General features: G+C 41.8%; 1 protein-coding gene across 1 annotated transcript in view; it reads right to left on the reverse strand.

Annotated features, from left to right (window-relative positions):
• Positions 1-2,981: 2,981 nt before the first annotated feature.
• The window catches only part of ntng2a (netrin g2a), a 90,153-nt gene continuing 77,643 nt past the window's right edge, over positions 2,982-15,491 (reverse strand). Inside the window, exons 10-12 of the mRNA XM_079827974.1 lie at positions 15,055-15,222; positions 8,463-8,597; positions 2,982-4,591 (exon numbers count right to left, since the gene is read on the reverse strand). Of these exons, the coding sequence (XP_079684100.1) occupies positions 4,374-4,591; positions 8,463-8,597; positions 15,055-15,222 (521 nt within the window). The 3' untranslated portion in view covers positions 2,982-4,373. The remainder of the gene's footprint in view (positions 4,592-8,462; positions 8,598-15,054; positions 15,223-15,491) is intronic.

Genomic DNA, 15,491 nt, shown 5'->3' on the forward strand with positions numbered 1-15,491 from the left:
TAAGTCAACTTTGAGTTTGGTTTGAGCTGGCTGGTGTTTAACCATTTACTGGGGGTAAATTATACTTCTAAAATGGAAAGTTTCTTCTAATATCTATCTGGCAAATATTTAAATAGTTTTAAAATCACGTTAAATCATGTTATTTTTTTTGTAAACAGTGTTATTGTAGTATCACTATTATAGTTTATTAAAATTTAGCATTTTTTAAATGTTAAGTATTGATTTGAATATTTAAATTTTAGTTCAAGTTTTAGTAATTTTGTTGTTTTTTTAGTTTTTATTATGTTTTATTATGTTTTATTATGTAGTGTTTTTATTTCAGTTTTAGTTATTTTAGTTCATAAAGTTAAACTAATATTTTGTTTCAGTTAAAGGGATAGTTCACCCAAAAATGAAAATTATATCATAATTTAGTCATGCTCAAGTTGTTCCACACTTGAATGAATGAATTTCTTTTCCATGGTGGGGGAAAATACTATGGTAGTCAATGGCTGCCGAGATCTGCTTGGTTACAAACATTCTTCAAAATATCTTCCTTTGTGTTCAGCAGAACAAAGAAATGCATACAAGTTTGGAATGACTTGAGGGAGAGTAAATGATGATGAGGGGTGAACTATCCCTTTAAATTGGATTTATTTCCGATAATGAAAATTTTTATTATTTTTTATATAATATACCGTATATATATATATAATTTTAGTTTTAGTTGACTATAATAAATAAGGATGGTTGGCCACAACTGCATTTTTGTGGTAGAAGTGGTTCTTATAGCAAACCTATGTTAAACACACACACACACACACACTGGTTCACTATGTTTGTGGGGACTCTCCATACACGTAATGGTTTTTATACTGTACAAACTGTTTGTTCTCTCCCCTTACACTAACACTACCCATCACAGAAAACCTTTTGCATTTTCAAAAAAACTCATTCTGTATGATTTATAAGCTTGTTTCCCAATGAGGATCTCAATTTAGGTCCCCATGGGGCATTCAGGTTGAAGTCCCAGTATTACTTCCCATAGGAAAATCTTGAAGTAACCTGTGATCCAAATGCTAATTATTTTCTGGGTTTTAAGTAGTTATCAATCAATCCCTTTAACAAAAGCTAGTCACTCCTGTCATCCTGCGGGAAGGGACATCACTGTACTGAAGGGTGTGGATTCTGAAATGTATATATCCTAATTAAATTTATAATCAAATATTTATCCTTCTACATATTAAGGTGATTTAGATTATTTCTTCTAGTTTGATTGTTCTCTAAAGTATTTGATTTAATTCCTTAACTGAATGATATGCTTGTATTTATATTTATTTCATATTATATTTTATTCATTTTATATTATTTTCTTTTACTGAAACACTAAAGAATAAAGATGAATATTGCCTGTACTTCTCTCTGAGGAGAAGAACTTCTTACTGATGAAACTGCAAACTATTCTTCAGGAATTTTTAATTAATAGCACTCCTGACTCTTGGTCTTCATTCTTCACAACTGGTCTTGGGTCCAAAACTGTTGTCCCCTAAACAGTACGAACACAACAGCTCAAACATCTGTAAAGTTTTAGCAATGTATTTGATGAATCCTGATATGGTTTATATATTATCACTCTAAAATTAACTTCAAATTGACATGACATCTCATGTAGTAAAAATGGGCAGTGGCTAACTTTTAGCTCATTATATTTTATCATACACTCAGAAAAAAAAGGTACAGTAGAGGTACAATTTTGTTCCTTGGGGTTTAGATTTTGATGTGTTATTGAAAATCACCATTATGGTGATCAGTGTTTCATTTAGTTGGGCAGTTTGACTCTTGGCTTTTTATGTGAGTTTGTGGTTTTTGTTACAGTGTTAACAATACACGTAATCTGTTCAAATCAAAAGAAGCCATAAACAAAAATTATCATGAAGAAAAATGTTTGACTAAACTAATCACTGACTAAAAATGTTAATAAATAATCAGACATTCTGAATTCTGCTTTTTAAATACATTCTAGGGGGGGAAAAGCTTAGACACACTGATATCAAGAATCAGCATATGAATCTCAACTATGGTGACATACTTAATGCTGCAATGCATGCTGGGAGCCATGAGTTTGATACTGTGGTGGCTTAGTAGGGTTGGAGCTAAAATCTGCAGGACATCAGCTCTCTAGGACCAAACTTGCCTACCTCCTGACTACCCAAGTGACGGCCACTTGTACCTTAAAGGGTAAAAAAATTTTTGAGAGTGTATATATTCTTTGACCAGAGCATATTTCTGAAAGTCTATTATATAGGCGCTGCTAATAATAAAAAAAAATTGATAGCTTTTGCAAGTATCGATAGTGTGCGGGATTTCCTTTTAACTTTTGAGATTTGTTTTATTCTCTTTCCTACACACCTATCTATTACCAACAGGTGTGCGATGGTAATTGTCAATGAACTGTTAGATTGGCATAGAAATGCATACTTAAATTACAGTTACTGAGTAGTATTGCAAGAAATTGTATTAACATAAATTAATATACTACCTGCGCAATAACTCTAAAGTGGAATTTCCAGTATTAATTGCAAAACACGTTGTATTTCATATAGCATGCAGTGTATTTCTGTGAGCAGCTTGTATTTAACTCGTGCTTGGATAAAACCTTATTTGTTTGTTTCCAGAGAGCAAAAATCTCCACCTGGCATAAGCTCTGCTGACTCAAGATGTGTGTTATTAAGGGTTTATACATTTATTTCAGCGCAGGTGGTTAGAGTAATGCAAATGGCTCAGCACATTTGAATCTGGGTATGTAGACATCCAGTATATGCAGCTGATTCACCTCGTGAGACTTTCAAGGAATAAAAATGGCCTGCTATGAATTACTGTTATTATTAGCTGTAGTGACTTTTGTGTCTGTGTAATGCTGCATCAGGCACTAAATATATGCCGCTAAAGCTCTGATATGCATAAAGAAGAACAGAGTCTAAAGAAAGACAATTCACTCATATCACTTTGTGCTTTCTGATTGTCAGGTTTTATTCATTTATAATATTTATTCATAGTATTTCGTTTACCCTGGCTCATCATGAATGTAAAGCATTTGTAAATATGAAATACATCAAAAAGCCCATGACCCGCTGAAGATTTTGGCATTTCTTTCAGACTCACGGAAGGAAAAATAATGATTTGAAAAATAACCTGTTTGCGTGATATATGATGTGCTGACTTATTATTAAATGATGTATTTTTGATTGTTCATCTGAATGGCCATTCTAATTGCGTTGATCGGCGATGCAGTTTTTCTGGGCTTTGTCATTATTTTGTGTTTATTTGGGGTTTGTGAGACTTTGTGCTTTAGGAATGTACTTATATAATTTGGTATCATCATAGGAGTGTGTTAATAAGCAGTCTGAAACGGTCATATCTGCTCAGATGAATACATGCCAGTATCAAGATGATGTGCGGATTACGTTGAGCTAAAGCTGTGCATGTAATGAATCATTTTATGCTTTATTTAAATGTAACGATATGAATGGAGAGATATTCCAAATATATTAGATGCACTCTGCTGTATCATCAAATATAGTTTTACAACGGTGTGAATACCATATGCACTGCAATAAAGGCTGCAATGTCTTTACAATGTAACATTTACTCCAAACAAAAATAACAATTTCTACAAAAAATAGTGAAATAATAATCAGAATATACAATACTTCATATTTCCTTTCAGATAGATCGATATATATATATATTTGCTCAATGTGACAATTTAAAACTTCTTTCTACATTCCAGAAATGTTATCTCAAACACAAGCTATAGAGACATTCGTTCTTCGTACTAGCGGGACGGCGAATAAACATCTTTTTCCATCGGTTTCATCTACTTGATACAACCTCAATGGCAATAAAATGCAAGAAAAATGCAGCAATGAAAGGAAATGTAAAAACAAGTCTTCAAGAGAAGAAGAATAACTTGGCATAAGTAGGCTTCCGTGATATCGACCGTTTGTTGTTCGTTTAAACAAGCTGGCTAAGTGCGGTGCTTGTATCTCAGTGAGCGTTGAAACTACAGAGAAAGTAGAAATGCAAAGGAAATGAAACCTCATCTATATATTTCTCTACTCGAGTTTTGTGTAGAGTGAGCTGAAACAGAAGTAACTTCTTTTTTCTGTTTTTGGTATAAAGTTCAGGCGATCAGTGATGCTAGGAGTCAAGCGATAAGCTGCTCGTCTCATGAAGGCGTTTTGACCTCAGCTTAGCCGCCGCCCTTTCCAAAAAACGATTCCAGCACTGTGAGGCTGGGTCCGTACGGGGTTCAGGCCACTGTCTCTCCGTCCACGGGGTTCAGCCGTTTGGCCTGCGTACACTAGGATCGATATCAGGACTAAGATGGGTTTCTAGGCGCTGGCTTTAAGCAGGCTGTTGGCTAGAAGGCAGAGCAGCAGCGTCAGAGTGCTGAGGTAGCAGGCCGATGCGCCATCGCACCCTTTCTCGCCCTGGCAGCGCGGCTGCTCGCACAAAACGCCCTTAAAGTTGGACGGACACACGCACTTCTGACTCTGGATGCAGGAGCCGCCGTTCTGACACAGGAGGAACTCGTCGTCGCACACGTTTGCTGAAAATAGAAGGACAGAGAGGACATTAATCAATTATATCTCTTATATATATAATATAAACACTAATATGTCATGTGCCTTTACTATTCAGGTCTGTAGAGAGATCATATTTCAGCCTAAATGTAGGTAGACATTTAATAGACACTTCTATCTATCTATCTATCTATCTATCTATCTATCTATCTATCTATCTATCTATCTATCTATCTATCTATCTATCTATCTATCTATCTATCTATCTATCTATCTATCTATCTATCTATCTAGATATAGATCTATCTGTGGTATATAATCATAGGCGTAATTTACGGGTGGGACATGTCCCCACCACTTTTTTAAAGTAATTGAAAAATAGATTGCGGAAGGTGTGTATTAAAGCAAAAGCACGATCTACAAATCATCATTCTTCATAATCTTATTCATTCATTTAACAAATTTTTCCACTGGTCAGAAGCTTTTTTTTCCATTACAGATTTGCGCAAAACTTTTGCGATATTTCCTAATAGTCGATTAAAAAAATATAGCGAAATGACAGCGTTTCCATTAACTGATGGAACCAGGTGACCTGTCAATGCGAAAAATGTTTCCATTGCAGTTTTGCGAAAATTTCCTTTTTCGAATTGCCTGAAAAACCACCTCATGCGAGCGTAAAAACTTTTTTTTGGCAATATATGGGAGTTTTTGCGAAATTGGCGCGTTTCCATTGGGCGTTTTTCAATTCACAATTTCAATTTGCGCAATTTTAAGGGTAATGGAAACGCGGCTACTCACACACAAGAATTGTGCAATTAATGAATATGCTGCAGCCTGCAGCTGAGTTGACTATAAAATGGTAAGTTCGCCATATTTATCTTGCGTATAGAATCATTTGTTAATGTGATGCATGTGTACATCAAAGTGAAAACTAAGTGCATTTCCAACTCTGAACTCAGTCCCCAAGTAAATTCGGTTATTAAATTGTGTGGTGTCCCCACCACTTTTCAAAGCAAAGTTACGCCACTGTATATAATGTATAGCAGATGTCCTAAAGAATGCGGGAGTCCATTTCTGCTGAAGGCGAGCAGAAACGAGATATACATTATCTCTGGTTGCAGTGTGTCAGTCACGGTCATAGGCGGAGCATGTGTAAGGCTGGGCAAAGCTTAGCTATCTCCTGGCCAGACTTGAGAATAGGCTGGAATATTCTCACTCAAAACACTGACTGCTGCTTCTGATTGGTTTTAGAGGTAAAAGCTGCCCATAACTCCTGGTCTAGGATCAGTTTTCTCCATAATAACATATTGGCGAAACAGATTTGGTGTTTGCGATCTTGAGAGTGTCAAAGGTTTCTATTTACAATGTGTTTTTGCAGCATTGTGCAATGCAGTCAATCAAAAACGTATCTGTTGATTTCTTGAACGCAATGGCCAATCAGACGTGTTCTAGAATCAGCTCACGTTGCAAAACGCAGGAGTTTGTCCAGTGCAGAGTATAACAAACAAAAGTGTAGATCTATTTCATGACATTCTATTTAAATGTGTTTTTAAAGAGGAAGCACATTTCCTTAGTCTTATCCTGGAGTTCACCCTCTCCCTATGGTCAAGCTTGTCAGGATTCAGTGAGACACAGAAACCCACCGTTTTATCTAATCATACGTCATCAATAGTGGTTCACTTCTGTGATTTTTAGTACGATTGCGTTCATTTCAACAGTGAACCGAACCCCAGACCACCCTTTTTATGTGGATTCGCGTCCTTGCATTTAAATGACTATTTCTGCTCAGTTCTCATTGAATTTAAATTTAAAAGGCATTCTCAGTTCTGAATGTTCCACAGGATTATTTGTCACTGGTTTTGACTTTTACAAAACAAGTACAGTCATTTGTGATTTCAGGGTTTGCCTAACACCTTAATGCAAATCCGGCCTTATAGAGCGGAGATGATAACGATGACTGGAATCTGTGAATGATCATAATGTGTGTCAAATCCTGGGTTCAGTCCTGATCCAGCAATAATGATAGAAATCTGCAGATCTCCAGAAGTCTTGGGGACTGGGTGTTTCAATTCCATATACTGTACACTTTTTGGTCATTTTTAGATAAATTTGAATAAAGAGTAAATCTAAAATTGCTGTTTTCGAGTGCCTGAAGAACCATCAACGTTGTATATTTGTAAACAGTAATTTCATTGTTAGTGGTGCAGATTTTGGACTAGGGTCCGTTCTTCGTACTTCGCTAACGATTTGGCATGATCTTGGATTGTTCGGTTCTTCGAAGCTCATCCTGGTCTTGCTGTCATAGCAACAGGTCCATAAACTCAAACTTGCTCGGGAGCGGCTTATTTCACGTGAACAGGATTAGATTGCATCTTGAGGTGATACTTAAAATCTGTCCCGGCCACTGCTACTTTATTACAAGAGTTCATTACTGAACCAGGGGTTCAGTGTTTTTTTAATTTATTTTTATTTGAGACGTTTTTGCCAGGTGTCTTTTTAATTATATGATGTCATTACTTTGCTGTCTTGCTGCCAGCCAATCGCTGCATTGCTGATCGTAGTTTTGAGTATCGATACATCTGCCCTCTTCGGGGAACACAGGAACGCGCAGTAATCTCAGACAACTTAATCCAGATATTTTAATCCAATCCGCAGATTCGTTTGAAGAGCCAAGAGCCAGAGATCAGTTATCACGATTAGAAGATCTGGGATTTGTCAAATCATCTCAGATGTGTTAAAGGGTTAGTTCACCCCAAAATTAAAATTCTGTCAATAATTACTTGCCCTCATGTCGTTCGACACCTGTAAGACCTCCGTTCATCTTCGGAACACAAATGAAGATATTTTAGTTGAAATCCATCAGAAAGGCGTCCATTGGCACAATGCACTTTACACTCTCAAGACCCATAAAAGCTACTAAAGACATCGTTACAAAGTCCATCTCACTACAGTGGTTCTACAATAACTTTATGAATCGACGAGAATAGTTTTTGTGTGCAAAAAAAACGAAATAACGACTTATATAATGATGACTGATTTCAAAACAATGCATCATGAAGCTTCGAAGCGTTATGAATCAGTGAGTCGATTCAGCGGTTTGGATCGCCAAAGTCACGTGATTTCAGCAGTTTGGTTTCAACGCGATCCGAATCATGATTCGACTTCATAACACTTCGAAGCTTCATGATGCATTGTATTGAAATCGATCATCATATATAAGTCGTTATTTAGGGTTTTTTTTGCGCACAAAAACTATTCTCGTCGCTTCATAAAGTTATTGTAGAACCACTGTAGTGAGATGGACTTTGTAACGACGTCTTTAGTACCTTTTAAGGGTCTTGAGAGTGTAAAGTGCCATTGTGCCAATGGAGGCCTTTCAGAGCCATCAGATTTCAACTAAAATATCTTCATTTGTGTTCCGAAGATGAACGGGTGTCGAACGCCATGAGGGTAAGTAATTAATGACAGAATTTTCATTTTTGGGTGAACTAACCCTTTGAGCGAGGTACGAAGAACGGACCCCTGTTTTCTAATCCTGTGCTGACAGTGTTTCATTATGCTATTTATTATAGGGCTCACAGGCAATTCCTTGCCAGGCTCGATCCAGCAACCTTCTTACCCAGTCCCGCTGCTTTAGCCACTGTGTCACCCCACCCACAAGTATCTATAAACCATAACTGCTGTAACCAGCAAGCTGTTATTGGTAGTACAACAGCAAAGACCCCTGTGAGTAACAACAATGTTGCTCATATTTTTGACTGAAATGACACCCATATGTTGTTCGTTCACAACACTTTATTTGTTGTATGAGTGCTATCATCCATCAAAGAACGTGTCTTTAATGACTAAGCCTGTTTAATGTCTTTGTGTAGAGACAGTACAAGAAGTGTGACTTACGCATACAGCCTTGCTTCCAGGTATATCCAGGGAAACAGTCCTCACACTTCTGGCCCATGGTGCCCTCGCGACACTGGCAGAAGCCGGTGTCATTGCAACGGGCGTGTAAAGAGCCCAGCTGATTACAGTTACACTCTGTGTATAGAAAATATTTTCATTATTCACCAATTGTAGATCATTTGTGCTGAAACCCTGAAAAGGAAGGCTATAGTTTAGTTCAAGAGATTCTTTCTTTTTCAGATTTCACTGAACATACTGTAACTTTCAGAACTCAAAAATGGCTTGTTTCATACTTACTAACAATACTGTATATTCTTCAGAAGGATAGTTAGAAACTATCAAAGCAACGACTTGACAATGTCACAGATGGGGCAGTAAAACTATATTGGACTCGACAGCAAACACAGCATTTTAAGTAAAAGTGCAGGAGAGTGCCACATCTCATTTCACATGAGAGTTTGTATTAAAGTCTTAAAAGCACAGCAGCAAAATGGTCACTAAGTGTCACAAAAATATGTGGTAAATGGTCATAAATAGCTAATTTATTCACATTATTACTGGACCTATGAGAAAATAGAGAAATATTTTATAATAAAGGTTCATACTATGTACAGTGTTTCAGAAGTTACAACATTTTGCCTAAAGGAAATATAGCACAGCCTGAAGGCATGTGTTCATATGTGTTTGCAAGAGAAACGTATTTCTATGTTTGTGAGTTGTGATGTCAGTTTTATGTGATCAGTGGTTGTTCATCAGCCATGTAAGCAGGATTTGCTCTATGTATTCACAGGGGTGTAATTTGTCCCTCTGGGCACCTGTCAGTCATAGCACAGTGATTTATGTGTCTGCATTTTTCCAGTAGAGGTCACTGTATCATTATCAGAGTGTTCTGACGGATTGCTTGAGCAGCTCTTGGAGCAGTTTTAATAAAACAAAAAGGGGGAAAAAAAGAAAAATGATTAATCTTAGGATTTCTGATTTTATTCTTCCTGCCCCCCATTTAAAGTCAAAATGAAATTCATCCTGTTTACTTTTTAAAATACATTTCTTGTCTTATAGTGAATGAAAAACTGTCTTCATAATATTATGTTACAACTTTTTGACGCCTGTGTGTGTGTGAATTGTATTTACTTCTCACCTGACATCACAATTCACTATTTTCAGTTTTACAATGTAACACGTACTTTTAAAAATCCAATCCTAAATGTTTTTTTTTCTTGTTAAATATCCAGTTCCCTTTCGAAAGGGAACTCTCGCTGCGTCTAGCTGACGCTATGGGGAACGCCCCTCGGCGTGACTGGTGTCTGAAGCTACTATCGAATCACGGCAAAGTCTTTGACCGACGTCAGCCCATGACGTCATCAACGTGCGACCCGGAAGTATAAAAGGGCGCCGTGCCAACACATACACATCTTTCTCGTCTTCAGGGACTGTCTGTTTGAACTGCTATACGAGTTAAGGTAAAACAAATTCAATTATTAATACACACGAGTGTGTATTTACTGCCTGGGATCAAGAGCATGCACAGTCAAGTTCATTTGAAGTTGTTTGTGTGTGAGTGTGAGCGGTTTTCAATCTGAGATCGCTCCACTCTAGTCTGGCTTTTTTTCCTGAGGGAAGAAAGTTTGGCATCTGGGACTGGATGATGCTGTCCCGCTCAAGCTGAGGCTGAGCGTTGGCATACATCATGGGTTCTCAGATGCAGCTCGCCGATCGTCGCGACGATCTGGCGGCTAACGAGACTAAACAGCAAGTGCTCTTAGGGATGGCTGGTGAGAGTGGTATGAATCCTCTCAGCCACCTTGACCGTGTATGCTGAGCTGATGAATGTTATGGAACGTGCTACGGGCAGGCTGCTGCTGCCATGTTGGCGCGTTAGAGGAGAGATCGCTCGTGGTAGATTGATCGATCGATTTCTCCTTGGCCATAAACCATCAGCTCAGATGAGCCTTCCATTCCTTCTTGATCTTCTTACAGAGATCAAGAGGGCATGGAAGAATCCATATTCTACCCAATGTTCATCAACATCAGCGTTTTAACTTCGCTGATGTCGAGGGGATAGGGGAATATGGATATGTGTTGAGGCTACCGACTGGCGAGGAAAGTTTGCGAACTTTTCTCGCGTTTCGTGGGCATCAACACTGAAGAGCTCAAACTCTGCCTTTCTAAATCACGTTGTGCTTTAATGGCAGGGGCATACACGGCAGCAGGTCAGGCTGGTGCTGCTTTTCACACCATGGCGGTGTTTCAGGCGTACCAGGCGGACCTGCTGGAGGATCTCGACCAGGGGGCCGGGCTGTCCCCTGAGGCGGTTGCTGAGCTGCGCCACACCATAGATCTGTCTCTCCGGGCCACCAAGCAGACTGCTGCTTGGCTGATCGGCCGCTCTATGGCGGCTATGGTGGTTACGGAGAGGCATCTGTGGTTGGGCCTGGCTTATATCGGGGAGAGAGAAAAAGGGTTTTCTCTTCGATTCGCCGGTTTCGCCTACTGAACTTTTCGGCACCTCCGTGTAGGCGGTGGTTGGAAAGTTCAGGGAGGCGAAGGCGCGCTCAGCGGCATTTAAGAATAAAACATGCATACCGCTGAGATCCGCGCCCCCACCCAGGCAGGCGGGACCTGGTCCTTCACGGTCTGAGGACCGTAGGCAGGACCAGAGTGCTAGCGTCTCCTCTCGTGCCCCCCCTCCTTGGAGGAGCAGGGTACAGAGGAGATGGGATTCCCGCGGGAAAAAGGATGTAAGGGAGGTGATCCAGGACAAACGTTCTCAACGAAGGCGTTGGTGATGGATCACTTCCCTTGAGGGCGATTACATCATAGCCCTCTCCTTTTTCCTTTTTAATGACTTTTACCCAGGCGCTTCTTACATCAGGCCTGAGGCGGGCCTATGGTGAGTAGAACTATGTTCTGATGGCCCGCCCGGACTTGCTCAGTGAGAACGCCCCTTTCAGGCATTCAAGGGCGGTAGAACATGGTGGTGAGAACCGCACAATGAGTCTTCGCTCAGCATGCCGCAGGTGAGAGTGGTCATTTTTGTGTGTTATACTAAAAATATGTATTTCTTACAGACCCCAGGTTCCTGTATAGAGTTGGGTATTCATCAGAGAGAACTGTCTATTCCCCTGCTTAGTTAGGCTTTAACACAGCACCATTATCTGGGCTATGTTTGTGAGCGTGTGTTGGCTTTCCCTGGTTGGTCAAGATGGCGCCAGATAGGCCACCGCTTATGGTTATCAGAAGATGGGCCTCCTCTCATTTTGAGAGTAGTGTTTAGGCCGCCGCTCTTTTCTTTGAAATGTTTGCGGATTACTAGGCGGTAGCACACTTTTCTGATAGAATGTAGTGTTTGTCTACCGCCTAGGGTTACTATGTGTCTTCGGTTCCCTAAGCCACTGCAGGTTGGATTAGTTTGTCTCTGTTACGACTGAGCGCTACGGCGTCAGTTGGTATGTGGATGAAGGAGGCGCGTTGCTGAGGCTCCGTCACCTTTTTTTTTTTTTTTTTTTGTTGTACTTAGATCGGAGGCCTCCTCTCATTGAGAGTCGTTGGTTTTAATAGCAGTCAGTTTGTTTGTCTGGCAGTTATTTATCGTTTTTTGCGAAACTCGTACAGCTTGTAGGCTTCTACAAGCCTCCCTGGAACGGGTCCCCATAGTAATGGGTAGCTATCATGTGTTAGGCCTCAGCAGGCCTCCATGAAAACGAGCCGTAGGGTCTAATATTACTACAACCCACATTTTTCAATATGGCTGTCCCAGTTAGCAGGAAGGATTGCACCGTTCTCAAGAGTAAACGGTGACAGTGGTAGGCCTTATCAGGCCTCTAGTAAGGCAGGTGACAATGCTTAAGCATCAAGGTACTACTAGCCTAGCTGGCTATCAGGTTAAATAGGGGTAATACGCTCTCCTGAAGGTCGGCTGTCAATTGTAGGCCTCAGTAGGCCTCTTGAACAAGGCGCATTATCAGTTGGAAGGCCTCAAACAGGCCTCACTGGAGGTATGTACCGATGTGCGCATCAGGACAGCTAGCCTGGAGGCTATCAGGTTGTAGGCCTCATCAGGCCTCCCCGAAGGCCCGCTGGTAGGTGTAAGGCCTTACTAGGCCTCCTTGAGGGTGAGCTCTCAGGTTGTGATCACTACCAGAAGCAGGTTGTAGGCCTCATCAGGCCTCCCTGAAAGGCCTGCTGTTAACTCTAAGACCTTACTAGGCTTTCCTGAGGGTGAGTTCCCAGATTGTGGTCGCTCTCAGAGGCAGGTTGTAGGCCTCATCAGGCCTCCCTGAAAGCCTGCTGTTAATTCTAGGCCTTAATAGGCCTCCCTGACTCGAACAAGGTAGTAGGCCTCATCAGGCCTCCCTAAGGTGTTCCTGGGGTCCAGTCATCTGAAACAGTTAGCACGCATTGCAAACAGGTAGCAGGCCTCTCCAGGCCTCCCTAAAGGCTGCTTATCAGGTAGTAGGCCTTAATAGGCCTCCCTTGAGGGCGAGTTCCTTAATCAGGATGCTCGAAAAGCCTGCGTAGCTTGACTGTCGAGTCCCAGATGGTGGTCACTCGAAAGAGGTAGTAGGCCCCATCAGGCCTCCCTAAGGTGTTCCTGGGACCCAGTCATTTAGCACGTATTGCAATCAGGTAGTAGGCCTCTCCAGGCCTCCCTAAAGGCTGGTTATCAGGTAGTAGGCCTTAATAGGCCTCCCTTGAGGACGGGTTCCTTAAACAGGATGCCCGACTAGCCTGCGTAGCTTGACTGTCAAGTAGTAGGCCTCCATTAGGCCTCCTTGAGAAAACAAGGGTAACCTCAGCAGGCGGTATTGCTGTCAGGTAGTAGGCCTCACTAAGGCCTCCCTGAGGACGGAGTCCCGAGCCTGGATGCTTGGGTTTCCAGCATGGCTTGCGGTTAGGTAGTAGGCCTCTATAGGCCTCCCTGGAATACCCGCTATCAAGTAGTAGGCCCACAGGGCCTCCTTGAAGTTGAAGTTCCTGAGCTAGGCACTTTGATTACCAGTTCTCTGTGAGAACTTGTGGTAGTTGAGCCTATAGCTGGAGGTTACTCGCCAGGCAGGCTCAGCTGCTCCCCTCAATGAGGGTCGTCTATGAGTGCTCAGCCGCCTGAGCCTGGTCAGACGGTCGTAGGCCTCTCATGAGGCCTCCCTGTTAGATCAGTCATTAGGCCCTTTCGGCCTCCCTACTGCTTTGAAACACAAGCACCTGGTAGATCCTTGATTTGAGCAGGCAGACTCCCCTCGATAGCAAGGGTTGAAAAGCACTACGCTGAGTGTTGCTCTCTTGGATAACCCGTCTCTGAGTTCCGGGCTAAGTAAGACTGCCTGTGTTTCAGTCCCTTAGCTTGGACGCCCTTTGGGCACCATCCAGAGGCTCTGTTTTGAACAGACAGGGTTGGCTAAACCGAAGTGTCCATAACACTTAGGGCACCAGGTCAGGCCTCCCTGGTGGCACTCGGGAGAACTTTTTCCCGAGTAGTGACTGGCTGGGGTTCCTTCGGGTCCCCTAGCCACATTCCCTTGAAGGGACCCCTTCATTGGAAGTAGTGGTCCCGGGCCTTGGAGCTGTCTGGATGGAACTCCACGCAGTGCGTTAGGGTTCCGTTTAGTTGTATAGCTTGGGCTATGACCGTAGGGAGTGCTGTCACTGTCAGCCCAGGACCTGAGGGGGAGTCGCTCAGGTTTTTCTATGAATTACTTGAGTTGACAGTTGTCACTGCCAATGGGCAGACACTCCCCTCAGCATGGCGGCGTTGGTATATCGTTCCCCATAGCGTCAGCTAGACGCAGCGAGAGTTCCCTTTCGAAAGGGAACGTCTAAGGTTACGTATGTAACCTCTGTTCCCTGAGAACAGGGAACGAGCGCTGCGTCGCGTTGCCATGCTTCAGGGCCTATCTGCCATACAGTCCCTTCAGACGAGAAGATGTGTATGTGTTGGCACGGCGCCCTTTTATACTTCCGGGTCGCACGTTGATGACGTCATGGGCTGACGTCGGTCAAAGACTTTGCCGTGATTCGATAGTAGCTTCAGACACCAGTCACGCCGAGGGGCGTTCCCCATAGCGTCAGCTAGACGCAGCGCTCGTTCCCTGTTCTCAGGGAACAGAGGTTACATACGTAACCTTAGACGTTTTACTTGGGATTTTTGCATTACCAAAGTAAAATGGGTTACAAATGGCATTTTATGTTGACTTTTTTTTTTTCTCATAGCATAAGTCTAAAGATATGGATCTAGTTTTAAGATGAAAGGTTGAAAATACAAGTCGTTAAATTTCCTAGATCTTCAGTAAAATGAAGACAGGACTCTGGGAAAAGATTTCTTGTGTGTCTATAGTAAAGGCTGTAAGATGAATGAGAGGGGTGGTCTGCATGATGTATTTAAATCTACTCTTGCGTTAGACTTCAGTAGATCAGAAATTGTCACATGTATGGCAAGGTGGTGGCAGACCAAATGTTGGACCGTATGGATATGAGGAAAGATTTCTCAACCTTTCCATAATATCATTTGGCCAGGAAGGACAATTTCTGCGCAGCGTGGTGTTAGTGCATCAGGGGAACAGTGAAACGGGTTAGCGTGGAGTGATATCTGACTGACCTATGCAAACATTCTCATCGTCCAGCTCGGCGGAAGCATTCCGGAAGTATCCGAGGCGGCAGTGCTGACAGTTCTGCCCTCTAGTGTTGTGTTTGCAGCTCACACAAGTCACAATGTTGATGAAATCAATGTAACTGCAGCGATTTGAGTGACCATTGCACTCGCAGTCTAATGGAGAAAGAGTAGATAGGTGTTAGTCCGTGGATCAGGGAACGAGGGAGAGGAAGGGGAAAAGACACCTGAAACTCATGGATGAGAGGACATGAGCATGAGTGATGTGTAGATGCTAAGGAGACTATAAACTATGTCTATTCAGCTAACCGGTGAGACTGCCACTTATTAAACACAACCTCAAAAATAAGGTGAATTAGATTACAGACTAGCAAAGCCCTACTTAAAACATTACAGACTAATCCTACCTTAACAACTGTTGCTAT

Source organism: Gobio gobio (genome assembly GCF_949357685.1).
Source record: "Gobio gobio genome assembly, chromosome: 10".
NCBI classification, from domain to species: Eukaryota; Metazoa; Chordata; class Actinopteri; order Cypriniformes; family Gobionidae; genus Gobio; species Gobio gobio.